Below are 16,391 nucleotides of genomic sequence, written 5' to 3' on the forward strand. Positions count from 1 at the left end.
AGTGCCCAGGACATAGGTATTTGAGAGATTTATGATTTGTAAATGGTAGTTAAAGCATAGGAAGATATGTAAATGGAGAAAAGGGAAGGCTTGGGAATGCCTGCATTTGAAGAGTCATTTTAAGGGGCGCCTGGGTGGCTCAGTGGGTTAAAGCCTCTACCTTCGGCTCGGGTCATGATCCCAGGGTCCTGGGATCGAGCCCCACATCGGGCTCTCTGCTCAGTGGGAGCCTGCTTTTTCCTCTCTCTCTGCCTGCCTTTCTGCCTCCTTGTGATTTCGGTCTGTCAAATAAATAAATAAATCTTTAAAAAAAAAAAAAAAAGAGTCATTTTAAGAGAAGAAACCAGCTTAAGAGATTGGAAAGCAGTTCCTAGAAGGTCAGGAAAAGAACCAGAGATTGGTGTCCTGCTTTTTCTGGGCATCACAGTTTGTGACTATATATTTATTGTGTGTGCTAGTCTTTCTCTATCTCATGATTATAACTTGATGAGGTATTAACCATGCCTGCTTTGTTTCAGCATTGTAGAAAGAAGCACAATATCTGGTAAATAGCAAATCTCCAGTGTTGTGGAATGAGTAATTATAAATCATAGAAAGAAACAGCTTCAAAAAGGAGTATGTGGTCAGCGTTGTTTACATTGCAGAAAGATCAAGTAAATGGAAATTGAAAGGCAACTTTTAGAAATCATTGATATTTGCCAGAGCCATTTCATTAGAGTAGTGGTCTAGAAACCCAAGTTTGAGGAGGTCAAGGAAGTAGAGACATCTCTGAAGGGAATTAGTGAGGGGCTAAGGTAACGGGGGGAGATTTGCAGGGTCAGAGAAGATGCATGTTTGTTTGCTTGAGAGACCTGATAATGTTTATGGACCAATGGCCAAAAACTACTAATGAAAAAGAATCTGAAAACCCTGAAGAGAGAGGAATGATTGATGAAAGAGGTTCCCCAAATGGGAAGGAATGGGACCAAGAGCACAGGAGGATAGATTATCCTTCCTCAGGAGAGAGGTCAGTTCATCCTCTGAAGTGGAAGAGAAGACAGAAAGGATGGCCACAATCACAAACATATTTCTAATTTAGGGCAGGAGAGGCAGAAAACCAAGGGCATGCATTCCTGATGACCTCTATATTTTTCCCCAAAATGAGAATTGATCTATGATTTAGGAGAGTCCAAGAACAATGATTCAGTGCTTAGAGTAGAAGAAGGAGCTGAGACGTTGGACATCTGCTATCTGTATAGTGCAGTTTATTTTGCCTAGTGGTTAATTCATATTAATGACATGTACGGTACTCATGTTTGTATTTTTAAAATTGAAAATAGCAGGAATTGTATGACATGAACATAAGACAGCACAGTTATTGCAGGTATTATGTTAACAATTGATCTTTTCACTTTAATTTTAGGTCCTCATACTTCAGCAACTATAGGTGTTCTAAGTAGTTGCCTGGACTTAAGAACAGTAATCCCCGAAACTTCTGTATCCAGTTCTGTTTCCAGCGCACAAACTATGGTAACCCAGCAGACCATTAAAACTGAATCATCCAGTACAAATGGGGCAGTTGTTAAAGATGAAACTTCACTAACAACATTCAGTACCAAATCTGAAGGTTTGAAATGTGTTTCACATACTGTATTTTGAACCATTTTTGTATATAAATTCATCAAACTTATTTGTTTAGATGGGAATTGCATTTCATCTTGGATTGAATCATATATAAACAGATAAAACATTTCAATGAAAATTATTATATACTCTGCTGCCTTCCATAAAATATTTAAATCAGCACACACTGAAATACATTCAGAATGTACTTATCCTACTGTGAATATGTTCAGCAAATTTTTTTTTCTATAGAAAGGATTCATTCTTTAGACTTTGGAGTAACAGTTCTCCCAGATTGATTGATTTATTTGATTTTGTACATTCTCATTTCATTCTTTTGCAATAGGAATTGTGTTTCATCTTTGGTAAACATTCTCTGAAGTTCTAGTTAGTCTTCAAACCCTTGAGAAGTGAACTTTGTGAATTAGTTCGAGTTAGAATTGTGCTTTTCTCCCTCTGGCTCTTTTTTGTATGTTTATAAATTGTATTTTAATGTGTCTGTTTGCGAAGTGATTACGTAAGTCTTATATGATGAATTGTTTGGTTTTTAGTTGATGAAGCATGTGCATTGCCTGCATCTAAGATCAGCCGTGTAGAAGCACATGCTACAGTGATGCCATTTTCTGTAAGTATATGACTTGAAGATCATATGTGTTTAAAGGTGGAATGCTGAGCAACTTCAGCATAAATTCATGAAAAGATTCTTGGATGTCCTCTAGTAATGACTTGCCAAAGACTGAAAAATGAAGGCTTGAATAGAAAACATGTTTACAATATAATGTTAAGTGAAAAAAGCTGCATAAAAATTTGTGTGTATATATATAAATACATATATTTTTATAAATATACTATGATCCCAACTTTATTAAAAGATACACACGATACATACATTCCCACTCTCATGTAAGTCCACGCACATCCACACTATAATGCTAGATGACTTTCTCCAGGCTCTGTGGCCACAGATAATTTTTACTTAATCTCTCTGGGCCTTCAATATTTTTGTATAGTGAAATTTTGCTGCTTTTATAATCAGAAATATGAGTGTGTGCATGTGTACATGTATATGTATAAGTTACATTAATGTCTTAAAGAGTAAAAGGACATATTACAGAATATAAAATTTCAGTGGCTCTATTGCTAGCTATTAATTGGGAGAACAGCAAAATACTGCAGTATTGGGTGGTTAGACATACCTATAGGGTAACCCAATTATCTGACATTAAGTTGTTTTATGAAAGGCCAAAATTGGTCCACAACTTAACTTAAAATGCTAGGTATGTGCCTCACAAATACACCATGATTGTCTTAATGAGGTAAATATAAGGATAATATATATGTGTGTGTGCATGTGTGTGTATATACTTCTTAATTTATTTTAAAATTATCAGTCATTGCGACTTTATTGCTATGAGCAAGAGTTTTTATTTGACCTATTATTTACCTCTTGGAAGTCTTAAGAAGTTTTGGTTTTGGTTTTAGTTTTCTTTCAATCATGATTTTATGGATTTTGATCAGATATTTACCTTTATCAGCTTTCACCTTTCCAGAATATTAAGTCCTAAAGTTCTTAGACTCTTCTCAGGGAAGAATTATTAAAGGGAACTTTTTTTCTCCCAAATCTATTTTGCAACACATCAGCCAGAATGGTATTTGTTATTTCAGTTGGAGCCAGTTGTTTTATAAAAGTTGTTGAAGAGAGTTTTTACAACTTTAAAAATGAAAGCAAGTTTAAAGATACTCCTTTCAAAAAAGAAAAACAACAACAACAAAAAACCCTTAAAGACTTTTTCTAGGTAGCTCACTTTGTCATGTGTGATAGCCTAAATAATAAATACTTTGAATTATAAGTATGTACCTCTGCTGTTATATATTTAAGACAGAAATAAGTAACTGAAGTGCACATTTGTTTTGAGCTTCTGGAAACAGTGTCTCATTTATAAAGAAGATGGCTTAAAAAGGTTAGTTCCAGGGATAAGTATAATTCACTTATCGCTAAAAGTAGCTTAAGGTAGAGGAAGTTTCTTTGTTTTAAAGCAAGGTGAAAAATGTAAAACTGTTGAATCTCCTCTTTAGTATATACTAAAGTATATTCAAATTGCATTTTAGTTTTGAACATTTTTTCTCCTTTTAGGTTTGGAGAATCACAGGTATTTAAATCAAGTGCAAAGGTCACTGAATTTCTGCTAGTTGTTTTTGAATCTAGAAATAAGCCAGCTTGGAATGAATTTTTCCTTATTTGCTCCTTTTGGAGCAAGGTATAATGTCACACTAAAGGGATTACATTTTCTGAAAGGGTCTCTGAAATGACAATGTTCTATAAAACAGCTGGCATTTTAACATATCACTGATTGGAAAGCATGCTAACTCCAGCTAGGTTGATAGTACAGAGCTACTGACTTGCAGAATGCCTGTCACTCCCTGTGTTTGAATTGGCATCCCTGTTTCACTGTCAGTTGACCTAATCTGTTAAGAGTTTATTTACTTATGAGCTTTTAATGTTGTGGTGTTTACCCATATACCTATTTGTAGATCACTGCATGGATTTATTGAATCTTGAAGTTTCTTAAATGCACAGTAAGAGTCCTGATAAATTTTTCTTTCTCTGAAATTAGAAAGAGACTCCTTCAAATCCAGTGGCCACAATGAAAGCAGGAGAACGACAGTGGTGTGATGTAGGAATTTTTAAAAATAATACAGCTTTGGTGAGCCAGTTTTATTTGCTGCCAAAAGGAAAGCAAAGCATCTCAAAGGTAGCTATTGATATATTTCCTACCCTGTGAGTTACAAATTTCATGAATGAGATCTTTTTTTATAGCCCTGATTCAAATCACTGGAAAGCATGAAATTGAGATCTGTCTACAATCTGTAATTGAGAGTTCTATCTATATGCCTAATTATCTTGTATTCTTTATTAAGGCACTTTTATGGAATATATCATGAGCAGATCACTTAAAAAGCCTCATACAATCACTGGAGCTGGATTTTGAGTCATAAAGGATATATACAGATAAGGATTTTTTGGAGGATCTCTAATTTTGTTACCTGGTGTGTTTAGAGAATGGAACATTTTTTCTTACTGAGAACTTTTTCTTTTTTTTAAAGATGTATTTATTTATTTAGCATGTGAGTGCGCAAGTCAGGGGAGGGGCAGAGGGAGAGAAGCAGTCTCCACACTGAGCGTGGAGCCTCCGTCTCAAGACCTGGAGATCATGACCTGAGCCGAAATCAAGAGTCTAATGCTTAACTGAGCCACTCAGGTGCCCCTTTATTGAGAGTTTTTTTCAATTCTTGATTTCACATCTTAAAAAATTTAAGAGCTCCTGTAGGTTATTGGAATATAGTCTAATTTTTTCTTGATTCTGAAACCCTGTAAAGAAGAATTCATATATATGCATTATGAAATCAGTAACCCTAAGAATTATGAAATCAGTAATAGCTCCAAAGCACATTGAACTGATTTTTTTCTGGAATGGGGAATTTCAGAGAGTGAATTGACTAGACCTACATAAATGAAGAACTTATCATTTATCATTACATTTTAGTTTCTCTAATATTACCTCTGATATCTCTCTTTCATATAGAATTCCTCCCAATTCTTGACAAAAATAGAAATCCTCATTAATAATTTTTTAGTATTTTACTAATGAAATTTCTGGCAGGAGTTTGATTTCATATATGAGGAAATAACAATATCTAAGGGCCTAGTAACTACCTGTTTTTCCCAAAAGAAAAACAGCATAAAATTTAGAACCAGTAAACTTGGGTTGGAATCCTTAGTTGCGGTACTCAATAGTGTGACCTCAGACAAGTCACCTATTTAACGTCTCTGAGACTCAGTTTCCTCGTCTATAAAATAAAAATGATCCCGCTCCCTTAAAAATGGGAATGATACATTAGCACTACCTGCCTCGCAGTGGTGCAGTGAGAGGGAGAACATGTCAAAACTGTTTGAAATTTGTGAATGTTATGAACTTCCTACCCAGAATATGCAGTTGTTTGACATTTTATTCAGCATCTGCCAAATACTAATTTTTAAAATGCTCTATACTACATGCTGGTCACTTCTCTTCTGTCAAGCTTGCTTGCCTATATCCAAAGGGTATTGTTCCTCGATAGACTATTTGAGAATAATTCTTCTGAGATTTCTAATTAAGTTTACATGGATACAACTATCCATGTAAAGTGATTCTTACTTTGTTTATATGGTTGCCAGGTTTTTCTACCTTCATATTGTGCAGAACACATCAATTTCTTTTTATAATCAGTGATTTTTAACTGGAAACAGTACTTTTCCTATGGGTAAGAATCACCAATCCATGGGCTTAGTTGCTTTTGTATTGGAAGGTTTATTCCAATACAAGGGAAATAAATGTGAACTAGAACCTTAAAACATGATTCATTCTTTAAAAGTTTTCTTGTTGAATGACAAAATGATGAATTGCACCTTTTGACTTTTGCATGTATTACATTTTAGATAGGAAATGCAGATGCACCTGACTACAGTTTACTTAAGAAACAAGATCTGGTTCCAGGCACAGGATACAGATTCAGGGTTGCTGCCATCAATGGTTGTGGAATAGGCCCTTTCAGCAAAATCAGTGAATTTAAAACTTGTATTCCCGGTTTTCCTGGAGCTCCTTCTGCAGTCAGAATTTCAAAGGTGAGATGTCAGGTCAAGGCGTGGTGATTTAGTTATTGAAATTTTGTACATGAAGTGAAACTATCAGTTTAGAGTTTATTGTTAGTATCTGATAAAATGAGAGATATCTAAAAAGGGTGGGTAAATGTACACCTGAAACTAATGTAATGTGTGTGTCAACAGTACTTCAATTTAAAAAAAAATTTAGGTCTTAAATTAAAGGGGTAGATTATAAGTTTAAAAAATGTTTGCTATTTACTCCTAATTTTAAGGACCAAAGTTGAAGCAGAATTACAGCATCCAAATAGAGAGTCAGGGAAATCTGGTATTCATCTTAATATTAACTCTGTTCTTATTGTATGGAACCAAAAAGTTTGTGCTGGAGAATTTTAATAGAACACATGAAATTGAATTATATTTTATCCTAAGGTCCTGCCCCTCTTTAGAGAAGAAAAGATCTGCTTTCAGGTAAGAAAAACCCCTTTCTTAGGATGGTACAGGCAGACATTTAAGCCTAGTATGATATTGAAAAATGGGCATGAATTAAACATTGTAGATCCAATTAGGTTTGTTAAAAATCAATAATAAAAGTTCTAGTATCTAATGCAATTACTTCAGCGGAAAGCATTATTTTGTGTTCTAAAGATAGACTCAACATTATAAGTGATATTAGAGAAAACTCTTTCAGAACCTTTACCAGCTTTTGTTTTGTTTTGTTTTTCTCCTCTCTTCAAGAATGTTGAGGGTATCCATCTCTCCTGGGAACCTCCAACTTCCCCTTCTGGAAATATTTTGGAATATTCAGCCTACTTGGCTATCCGCACAGCACAAATACAAGATAATCCAAGTCAACTTGTGTTTATGAGGATTTATTGTGGTCTTAAGACATCGTGTATAGTAACTGCCGGGCAGCTTGCAAATGCACATATTGATTATACATCCAGGCCTGCCATTGTGTTCAGGATATCGGCAAAGAATGAAAAGGGATATGGACCAGCTACACAAGTTCGATGGCTTCAAGGTAACAATAAAAAAGCACCTTTAAATTGAATTTTTTTTTTTTTTACTGAAGCTATTGTGATGATTATTTATTAGTAACTGGTTTTGAAGATTTGTCATTTTAAAGAGTATTCTCTGACTGTATTTCTAGCACTTATGAGTTTGAGTTTGTAAGTTGTTCTTAAAATGTATTTGCTCAATTTTAGATCCAAATAAAAATAGAAAAGAAGCAAAGACTCTCTGAAAATTAGTATATGGATTCGTCCTTACAGTTATATAATTGCTTTTTTATAAAGTAAAATAGTAAATGTAAAAGCTAGAAGGCTTTATTACCCCAATATCTTTTCTAAAGGCCATGTAATTCAGTCATCCTAGAGTTATTGAGATAATTCTAGTAACTGGCTGTTGTACACTGCGCTGTCTTACATAGTAAATATTCTCTTCATTGTCAAGGACCCGTCTTTGACTACTCCCTTTAACTTTATTATTCTAGATGAGCAGCGGTCCTATTAACACCTATCTTCTAGTGAATAACATTTGTAATACTAATTTTGATAGCCGCTATTTAATTCATTTCTTGGTCTACAGTTAGCACAGAGCTTAAGAAATTACAAAAGAAAGAAAGAGGAGAGTTTAGAAACTCTGATTTTGAATTTTTATTATTTTCCAAGAATCATGGCAAAATACAAAAAAGTAATGGGTTTTCTTGATTCATACCTGATGTATTGGACTACATTTTTGGCCAAAGCACTTAACTTACCCAGTCCTTGGTTTCCTTGTTAATAGAAGACAGAGTTAAAATAATTTACATTTAAGGTTTCTTTCAGCACTAAAATTCTGTATTTTCGTCAGAAGCAAAGTATATCTGTGAACATTTTAACATCTGTCTTAATGGCTCTAACTTTGCTTTTGCTGAAATTAAGAAAACCTTCGTAATTTAGAATTCAAAATTGAAATACTTATGTCCTCCTCACTGCAGAGAGAAGCACCTTAACAGAACACAAGTTTTCAAATAGTGTTTTAAACATTTGTAAGATTTTTGTAAATGCTCTAAATGTTTTATTTTTGCATTGTTTTTACCTCAAAATTGTATAAACTTTTTTACAACTGAAATATAAACATTAGACAGCTCACTCAGGTCCCACTGCAACCTTAAAGATACAGATAGGCATGATGGGTCCTCTGCCACAGGTAGCTTGTTTTGAACCTTTTTGGAATGTCATGGTTCCACTGCCTGTTCAGATCTGGAATGGAAATACAGAGCAATAAATGCAGAAAAGGTAGTTCACACTACAAGCTGCAATAACCGCACAGGCCCAGGCCTATCTTTTTTATACCATGTAACCTTACTCCAGTTTAGGTTGACTGAGTAGCTGTGTCCTCGAGCTTCACCTAGAATACTCCCAGCCAAGATGGATTTAATTGTGCAGAATTGATATATATGTATGTTCCAGTTACTAATTTAAAATGTATAGAATATTTTAATATATAATTTTTGTAAAGAACTGGGATTTTTATACTACAGTATTTGTAATTAATGTGTCTCACTAATTAAGTTTCTCTTGAAGAAAATATGCAAACTGTTAGACACGTAATGAGCGATTTCCAAACTCTAAAGGTAAAATAAATGCACTACTCTGGTGTTGTTAGAATACCTTTTTTGTGGCTGTATGAATCTTTAATCTTTAAATGTGTATTTTACAAACAATGTTTACAAGGAGCTTCTCTGGTTTGTTATGTCAGCACCTCCCTTGGTGAGAGCTTCATTCTGCATTTGTTAAATTCATATGCTTTGCTTTTAGCATATGCTTGCTTTTTGCACTAGTAGAATTTTAACTTACCTCATTATTATGTTTGTAATCATTTGTATAGCTTCCATAATATGTCTGATATAGGCTAAACAAATACTTAACCAAAGTTAAAATAAATGGTAAGCAATTTTGCACATATTAAATGCTAGGTTTTGTTGTGTATATGTGTGTGTTTAGTTATAAAAGAGTAAGAATGGAAAGTTAGAGTATATGTTTCAAGTCCGATTATTTTAATGATCTGTTTGCTTTATTAGAAAAAGGTCTCGCTTTTAACTCCTTATTCTCTGCATTAACAATTTGCGTCTCAAAGCATTTCTCTTAATGACAAGGACTAAGTTGACTTTAAGCAAAGAAAAGAATATTTGAGTGTGCACATTTATACCTATTTAGTATTCGGTTTATTTTACTTTGCTTACATGCCTCAACTGTGCTGTGAACCTGTGGTTCTAACATACATTTTATTTTCTAGAGAGAAAGGCACTCTTTCTATACACCAAGGGATTTGTGAAAATAACAAATGTTTTTACTTTGAGGATCAGCCCAGATTCTGTTATCATTTTTTGGCATTTGTACATTAAGCAGCAGTCACATTTATGGGTGACTAAAAAGTGCCATTGAGAAATCTCTGTGGCGTGACATTAATAGTTATTAATAGATCTTCAAGCTGTGTGTCATGAATAGAATGAACTAGGGTAAATAACAAGAAAAGTGCATTTAGCTTCCTATGATTCGCACATTTTCTGAGTGAAGATCCCTGAGTAGCAGTGGGCTAGATCATGCAGATACCTTTCATAAGAGGATTTATGCTGAGTTAAATGACTTTCCTTCTCCTCCCTACTGGATAGGTAATTCAGATGTACAAGCCTATGTGCCACAGTCCTCTTCCTGGGCTCTAAAACTTTGGTTCACATGTGTAGTAAAAAGATTTTGATGTTGCATGCTCTTAGAATTATGTTTTCTAAAATATTGTATTGGCTTCATTTTAGTTTAGTAAACTGTTTTGGCAGTTTAACTAGAAATAGGATATTATAAGCTCATTTTTATCCACATTAAAAAACAAACAACAACAGAAATAATCTGATTGCATGTATGAGGCCCCCTTGCCCTATAACCCAATTACATAAATACAATCATCTATAAGAAAGTAAAACTGTTGATCCATTATTTCAAAGACTTGTAGCCTAGCAAAGATTTGTTCTGGTTAGAGAGACAGTCTACTATAAATGAAGGTATTTTTATTTTTAAAAATTGCAGCACTTGTAGCATAAAAATCATATGTAACATTGGCTATGAAGAGATAATTAGTATTTAAAGTTATTGCCATAATCTGACCATGAATGAAATAGGTTGCAAAATAGACTTGGTCTTTGACTGCTTAAGGTGTAAGTGATGGTCAAGTTTTCCAGGACTGATTTTAGGCAGTTTTATGTATTATGTACCAATGATCTGTAAAATAAAGCACCTTTTCTATTATAATCAATTACAGATGTTATTTATTTTGAACTCTATGAGAGAAAAATTAGTGATTGCAGAGTAAATCTGTAGAAATGTTGACTTTATATTGTTCACTTAAAATAATATAGGCAATCTCATAAAGAATAGATTGTCTCCCAAAACTTGTTTTTAAGTTAGTGGATTGTGTTCGGAATCATGTTCTCATAGAAATGTAACCCGTATCTCTCTAACCCTTTTTGTGGCTGAGCTCATATGCAAAAAGGCACGTGGCTCCTGGAAACAGATCTAAACTGTTGCCATCTCTTCTTTGTCCTTTATTCACTCTTAATCTTTTGTCTTTATGCTTTACACTCACTTTCATTCACAGCAGCCAGACTTCTGTCCTGCTACTCCATTCAAAATGGCTCTAGCGAAGGTCCAGGATAACTTCTCATTTCCCAAATCTGGTGATTACTCTTGTCCTTTGTAACTCAGCCACTCCCTGGACACTTGGACATTTTCTTGATTTCTGTGATACTGCTCGCTCGCTCTTTCCATACCTCCTCCTGTCTGTAATCCCCTTTTCCACTTGCACCTGCCTCCATTCATTTTTTTTCAAGACTCGGGTCCTTTTTCAGGATTTCAGTATGGAGCCTTTCTTGATATGCCCCATATCCAGGTAGATTTGCCCTCTTCTTCTTGTGCCCCCACTATCCTTTGTCAGTCTTCTGTCATAGTAGCCTAAAAAACATTGTATCCTTACTTGTTAGCATTGTTATCCCTCTTTGCCAGAATGGTGGTAGGTCTTTGAGGCAGAGACTGGGTCTTTATATTTGTTACATATCGGCCACTTACCTGGTACTTAAATACATTAACACATGGTTAAAGAAAATTGTCATTTTTACATCTCTCCTTATTCTCACTCCCCTCTCCCAAGTTGGGGTGAAAAATGGGAGGGAGGCTTTGATAAGGAAAGAGATTTTAGCAGGTTAGTAAGGCTCTGGGGGAAATACTAACTCTAGCTTTGTCTTATCCTGCCCTGCTCTTACTTAGGTTTCTAAGAGAAGTTCTGGGATAAATAAACGATGTGTCACATATGTACTGAGCTAAAAGGGTTTTAATCTAGGTATGCATAGATCTCAAGTGGAAGTTTTTGATCTAAAAAGATCTGAGCATTTAGTGAGATTCTTGGGATATTGCTGAATTACGATTTTTAACATTGGATGTTCCAGAAGATGAGCTAAAAATATTTCCAAACTATTTCCTTGTAGGAAAGCCATGGACAATTGTCTAGTATTAGGGAAAAAAACATACTTAATACTTAAGCACAGGGACTTCTGGAAGACAAGGAACATGAGCATCGACACATACCAAGTTAGGCCACTGTTGTCACGTCTGAGTTTATTTCTTATCCACTGGAAAACAATATGACATTGGCACAACTTCCTTCCACATTTCGCAGTTATAATTCAGAGTCCCTGTACTAATCTCTAACTCAGGAAGACCTTTTTTTTTTTTTTTTTGTCATGCCTGGAAAAACATGAACTACACCATTCTGGGGAGAAATAAACTCTATGAACTGAATGGAGAAAGAAAAAGCTATGAAATCCAAGGATACCAGCCTCCTTGTTCCAAATAGATTTCTATATCTTACTAAGTATCTCTTTGCTTCTTTCCTATTCTCTTGAGGAACTAAAATTAAAAAAAAAAAAAAAAAAAAAATCCAGTTGTGAGATTGTTAATTTCAGCAAGCTCATCTGAAACTGTTAGGATCTTTTGTGTATTGAGTATCTTGGAAAAGTTGAATTGGGGGGCCTGGTATTTAAAGGTCATCATATTCACAATCTGACTACCACTTCTGCCAGAGGCTCACATTCAAAGTCTTGAGAATATAGGGCTATGAAGCCTGTGGCCTTAGAAGACTAGGAAGTCATAGGTGTGAAAGTATGGAAGCAACAGAAGGATTCACTATTTCCTGATTTGATTTTGCTGGTTCAACAAAAAGTCTTTGCAGGGTATTTAGGAATGTCAGGGTATATCCTCCTGAAGATAAAAACGTAAGAAGAATGAGCTAGTGGCATATCAGATACGAAAGCTGTTGCAGAGAAAAAAATGGCCCCCTTCCTACCCACTCCCCCTTCCTGGTCTCCTTAGCACCCACGGATAAGAAGCTAAAGGACCCATCATTCCTCAGCAAGAGAACTGAGGAAAGCACAGGAGAACCTGTTATGTCTGAGCACACACAGGTTACAAATAAAAGGAGGTGGTATTTGGTTTTGAATGTGGGGTAACTCTGTCCACTGGTAAATCATGATCCAGTGGATACCCAGCTCTGACCAAAAGGATTATTCATTTCTTGAGTCTGGGGAGACAGAGTGGAGGTTCCTTAAGAACTGGAGAACCGTTCCCTCCTAGTTTCTTTGTCTCTTATTGGAGAGGGAGGAAAAAGCGGCAGGTATTAATACTGACCATCCGGAATAACAAAGGTGTAGGTGTGCCACTTAGGACACCACAGTGTGTGAGACGGTGTCGGGCGTAATGAAGGTGTGACTTTCTGATACAGAGTCATCCCCCCACCCCTTCCACCGCTGGGGCAGGGGCGGGAGCTGCAAGATGGTGGAATAGGAGGACCCAGAGCTCAGCCCATCCCACGTTCACAAAGTCCTCCTGCCACTAGTTGCAGTGTAGCACCCCCTGGTGGCACGTCCCTTCCAGCTTAAATATGGGTGAGATTTAAGGTCCTGTAGCTAGCTGCCTGGGACTTTTAAAATAGCTACGGCAATGTCTGGAACTTTCTGGGGAGTTGGCACCACTGTGTTAAACCCACTTGGGGAATCTGGACCTGAAGAATACACCTTCGAGTTCCCCATTTCCTGGGAATGGGTTGTGGGCCTCTTGCTGCAAGGCCTACTCTACCTCTTGCAACAACTCCCAACTCCCTCATCCAAGATAATGAATGACTTTAGCTTGCCGTGTTTGGGTAAAGGAGCTGGATCAAATGTTTAAAGATCTTTTTTTCTTTTCTTTTCAAATTTTGAAATTATATACCAAATTAATAGCTATTTTTGAATCAGGAAAAATTACACCTTAACTGTGTCTTATTTAATCTACACAGTGGCACTGCCAGCAATGACCTTGGCAAAGACAGGATTGCAAAATTGTTATGACATTGGTGTGATCAACCTGACACCTGTTATTGATCAGTGTGGAGAAACAAGAAGTACCATGCTCTTTCTGTATTTCTGGATTACCTAGTACATAAATACAGTATTAGAATGTGCCAAAGGGAATCTGCACTTTTGAGAGTCAGAATTCAGTAAAGAGGCAGGGTCTTCATCCATTTATTTTGGGATTTGCATAAGCTATCTTTATTCTCTGCTTTATACAAATGGTTATACGCAGTGAACAAAGTAACCAGCTAACCAGAATCAGGCAGCTGACTCTGATTCAACTTGGCAAAGCAGTCCTGTAATACTGCCATCCTGTTGGATCCTGACCTTCGGGTACCTAGTTAACTTCTGTGAGGAATAGCCCATACTCATTCCTCTTTGCCTGTTATCAGGTACTTATTCCCCACCAGTTAAAATAATTAGCTGATTTGCAGTGCACAGAAGTGGCTGAAATCCGAGGAGATGTTCCCTCTCTTGGTTGATGAAATTCTGTAGTAAATAATCATATGTCTTTTTTCTTTTAAAATATTTCTTGCAAAATAAATAAAATGATCAGACATGTACTCAACCTTCAGCTTAAGAACTAGAACATTCTCAGATACCCAGAATCCCCCCATTTGCCATTTGTCCTCAATCTACATACCACGTAAGGCAAACATTATTCTGGATCTTTTGTTAATAATTCCCATGTTTGTATTTATGGTTCTGGTTCTGCCATTTATGTATGTATCTCTAATAGTATGTGGTTTAGACCTACCTGTTTTTGAACTTTCATGTAAATGATATCATCCTTCTGTGACTTTTTTTCTGACCGTTGTTTTTGAGATTCCCATCCCTGCTCATGCATGTAACTGTATTCCATTTGTTTTCACTGCCGTACAGTATTCCATTGTAGGTGAAACCACAGTTTGTTGATCTGTTCTTCGTTCATGGAGATTTGGATCATTTTCCACTTGGGGCTGTCAAACAATGCTGCTCTGAACATTCTGCCAATTACAATGTAAGCTCCATGCAGCAGGGATTTTGCCTGTTTTGTCTGACGTCTTTTGAGACATTCACAGTGTCTAGAACAATGCAGAGCACATGGGAGATGCTCAGTAAATATTTGAGGAATGAACGAGTTCTTGTACGTGTCTCATAGTGCACACGTACAAGATTTGCTCCAGAGAAGTGTGTTTTCAAAGTATGGTCCAGGGACCCTTAGGGTCCCTGAGACCTTTCCAGGGGATCTGTGAGGGCAAAATTACTTTCATAAAACTACTAAAACATTATTTGTCCTTTTCACTCTCATTTTTCATGAGTTTAAATATTTTCCAGGTATGATGACCTCTTCACTCTGATAGCTAATCAAGTGTGTACTTGTGTGTTACTGTGTTTTAAAAATGCCTCTGTTTTCATTTCTGTTATGGTAAAAATTGATAAGTATAATAACCCACATGAACAACTGCTCTTTGAGGTCCTCATTATTTCTGAAGGATGTAAGGTTCCGAGTCCAAATAATTGAGAACCACTGCTCTAAGAAGCAGGTTTTACTTGGTCATGCTGAACTGTTTCTTAAAGCCTTGTGGTAGTTCATGTTCCCCTTGACAATGGTTGAGGGCCGTTGCTCCACATCTTAGCAAACATATGGTCTTGACCACCTTTTATATTTGCCAATTGGGTGGTGATTGTATGGTGTCTTACTGTGGGTTTAATTTGCATTTCCCTGATGACTAATGAAATTTGAGTGGTTTTTTTTTCATATATGAATGTGTTTTCTCTTGTGTGAAATACTTATTCCTGTCTTTTCCTCATTTGTCTATTAGATGTGTGTCTTTTTTTTTTCATGATTCACGATTTCTTTATACATTCTGCATACCAATCCTTTGTCAGTTAAAGATGTTGTATATATCTTCTCCCAGTTCGTGTATTATCTTTTGTAATTATATTGATGACTCTGTTGATCAGCCTGAAGTAAATTGGTGTCTTTTCAGCAATAAGTCTTCCTAGCCAAAAACATGGTGTTTCCATTCATTTGGTGTTCTTTTAATATCTCTCAATAAACTTTAATGATTTTTCTCCATAAAGGCCTTCACGTATTATATTAAATTTCTTCCTAGGAATTCTGTGTATTTTTAATGCTATGGTAAATTTTTTTTTAAATTACAATTTCTATTCTAACTGCTTGTTACTAATAAAAATAATGTTGCATATGTGTTGATTTTGGATCCAGCAACCATGCGCAATTTTTATTCATTCTAATAATGTATCTAGATGTCCTTTTGAGTTTTTTAATGTAACCATTATCAGAAAATAGTGGCACTTTTCTTACTTTCTGATCCTTCTACTTATAAGAAATTCCTTCCTTCGTTTTTCTACGTCGGCTGTGATTGGCAGTACAATACTGAAAAGAACTGATAGTGAACATCCTTATTTTAGCCCCCGTTTTAAGGGAAAGCTTTCAACATGTCATCTCGGTATTTTTTCATAAATGGTCTTTATCAGTTAAGAAGATTCTTTTCTGTTTCTAGTTTGCGAATGGTTTTATTTTGAATGGATATTGCATTTTGTTTAATGCTTTTTTCTCATCTATTTAAATGATTGAACTTTTTAAAGTGTTATTGTATTAAATTACGGTGGTTGACTTTTTAATATTGAACCGACTTTTAATTCTAGGATAAGCCCAACTTGGTCACGGTCATGGTGTGTGTTTTATAATATATTGCTGGACTCAGTTTGCCAATATTTTGTTTA

At 35.6% G+C, this 16,391-nt stretch overlaps 1 protein-coding gene across 5 annotated transcripts in view; it reads left to right on the forward strand.

Annotated features, from left to right (window-relative positions):
• Positions 1–10,534, forward strand: part of HCFC2 (host cell factor C2) — a 35,827-nt gene extending 25,293 nt beyond the window's left edge. The window contains exons 11-15 of one of the 5 annotated variants that reach the window (XM_059186697.1): positions 1,403–1,606; positions 2,154–2,227; positions 4,218–4,355; positions 6,080–6,265; positions 6,980–10,534. In XM_059186697.1, the coding sequence (XP_059042680.1) occupies positions 1,403–1,606; positions 2,154–2,227; positions 4,218–4,355; positions 6,080–6,265; positions 6,980–7,294 (917 nt within the window). In that variant the 3' untranslated portion in view covers positions 7,295–10,534. Of the gene's footprint in view, positions 1–1,402; positions 1,607–2,153; positions 2,228–4,217; positions 4,356–6,079; positions 6,266–6,673; positions 6,947–6,979 lie in introns of those variants that run through there. The other 4 variants (XM_059186699.1, XM_059186700.1, XM_059186701.1 and 1 more) reach the window with 4 other exon arrangements.
• Positions 10,535–16,391: the final 5,857 nt, after the last annotated feature.

Source organism: Mustela lutreola, chromosome 8 (genome assembly GCF_030435805.1).
Source record: "Mustela lutreola isolate mMusLut2 chromosome 8, mMusLut2.pri, whole genome shotgun sequence".
Taxonomy (NCBI): Eukaryota; Metazoa; Chordata; class Mammalia; order Carnivora; family Mustelidae; genus Mustela; species Mustela lutreola.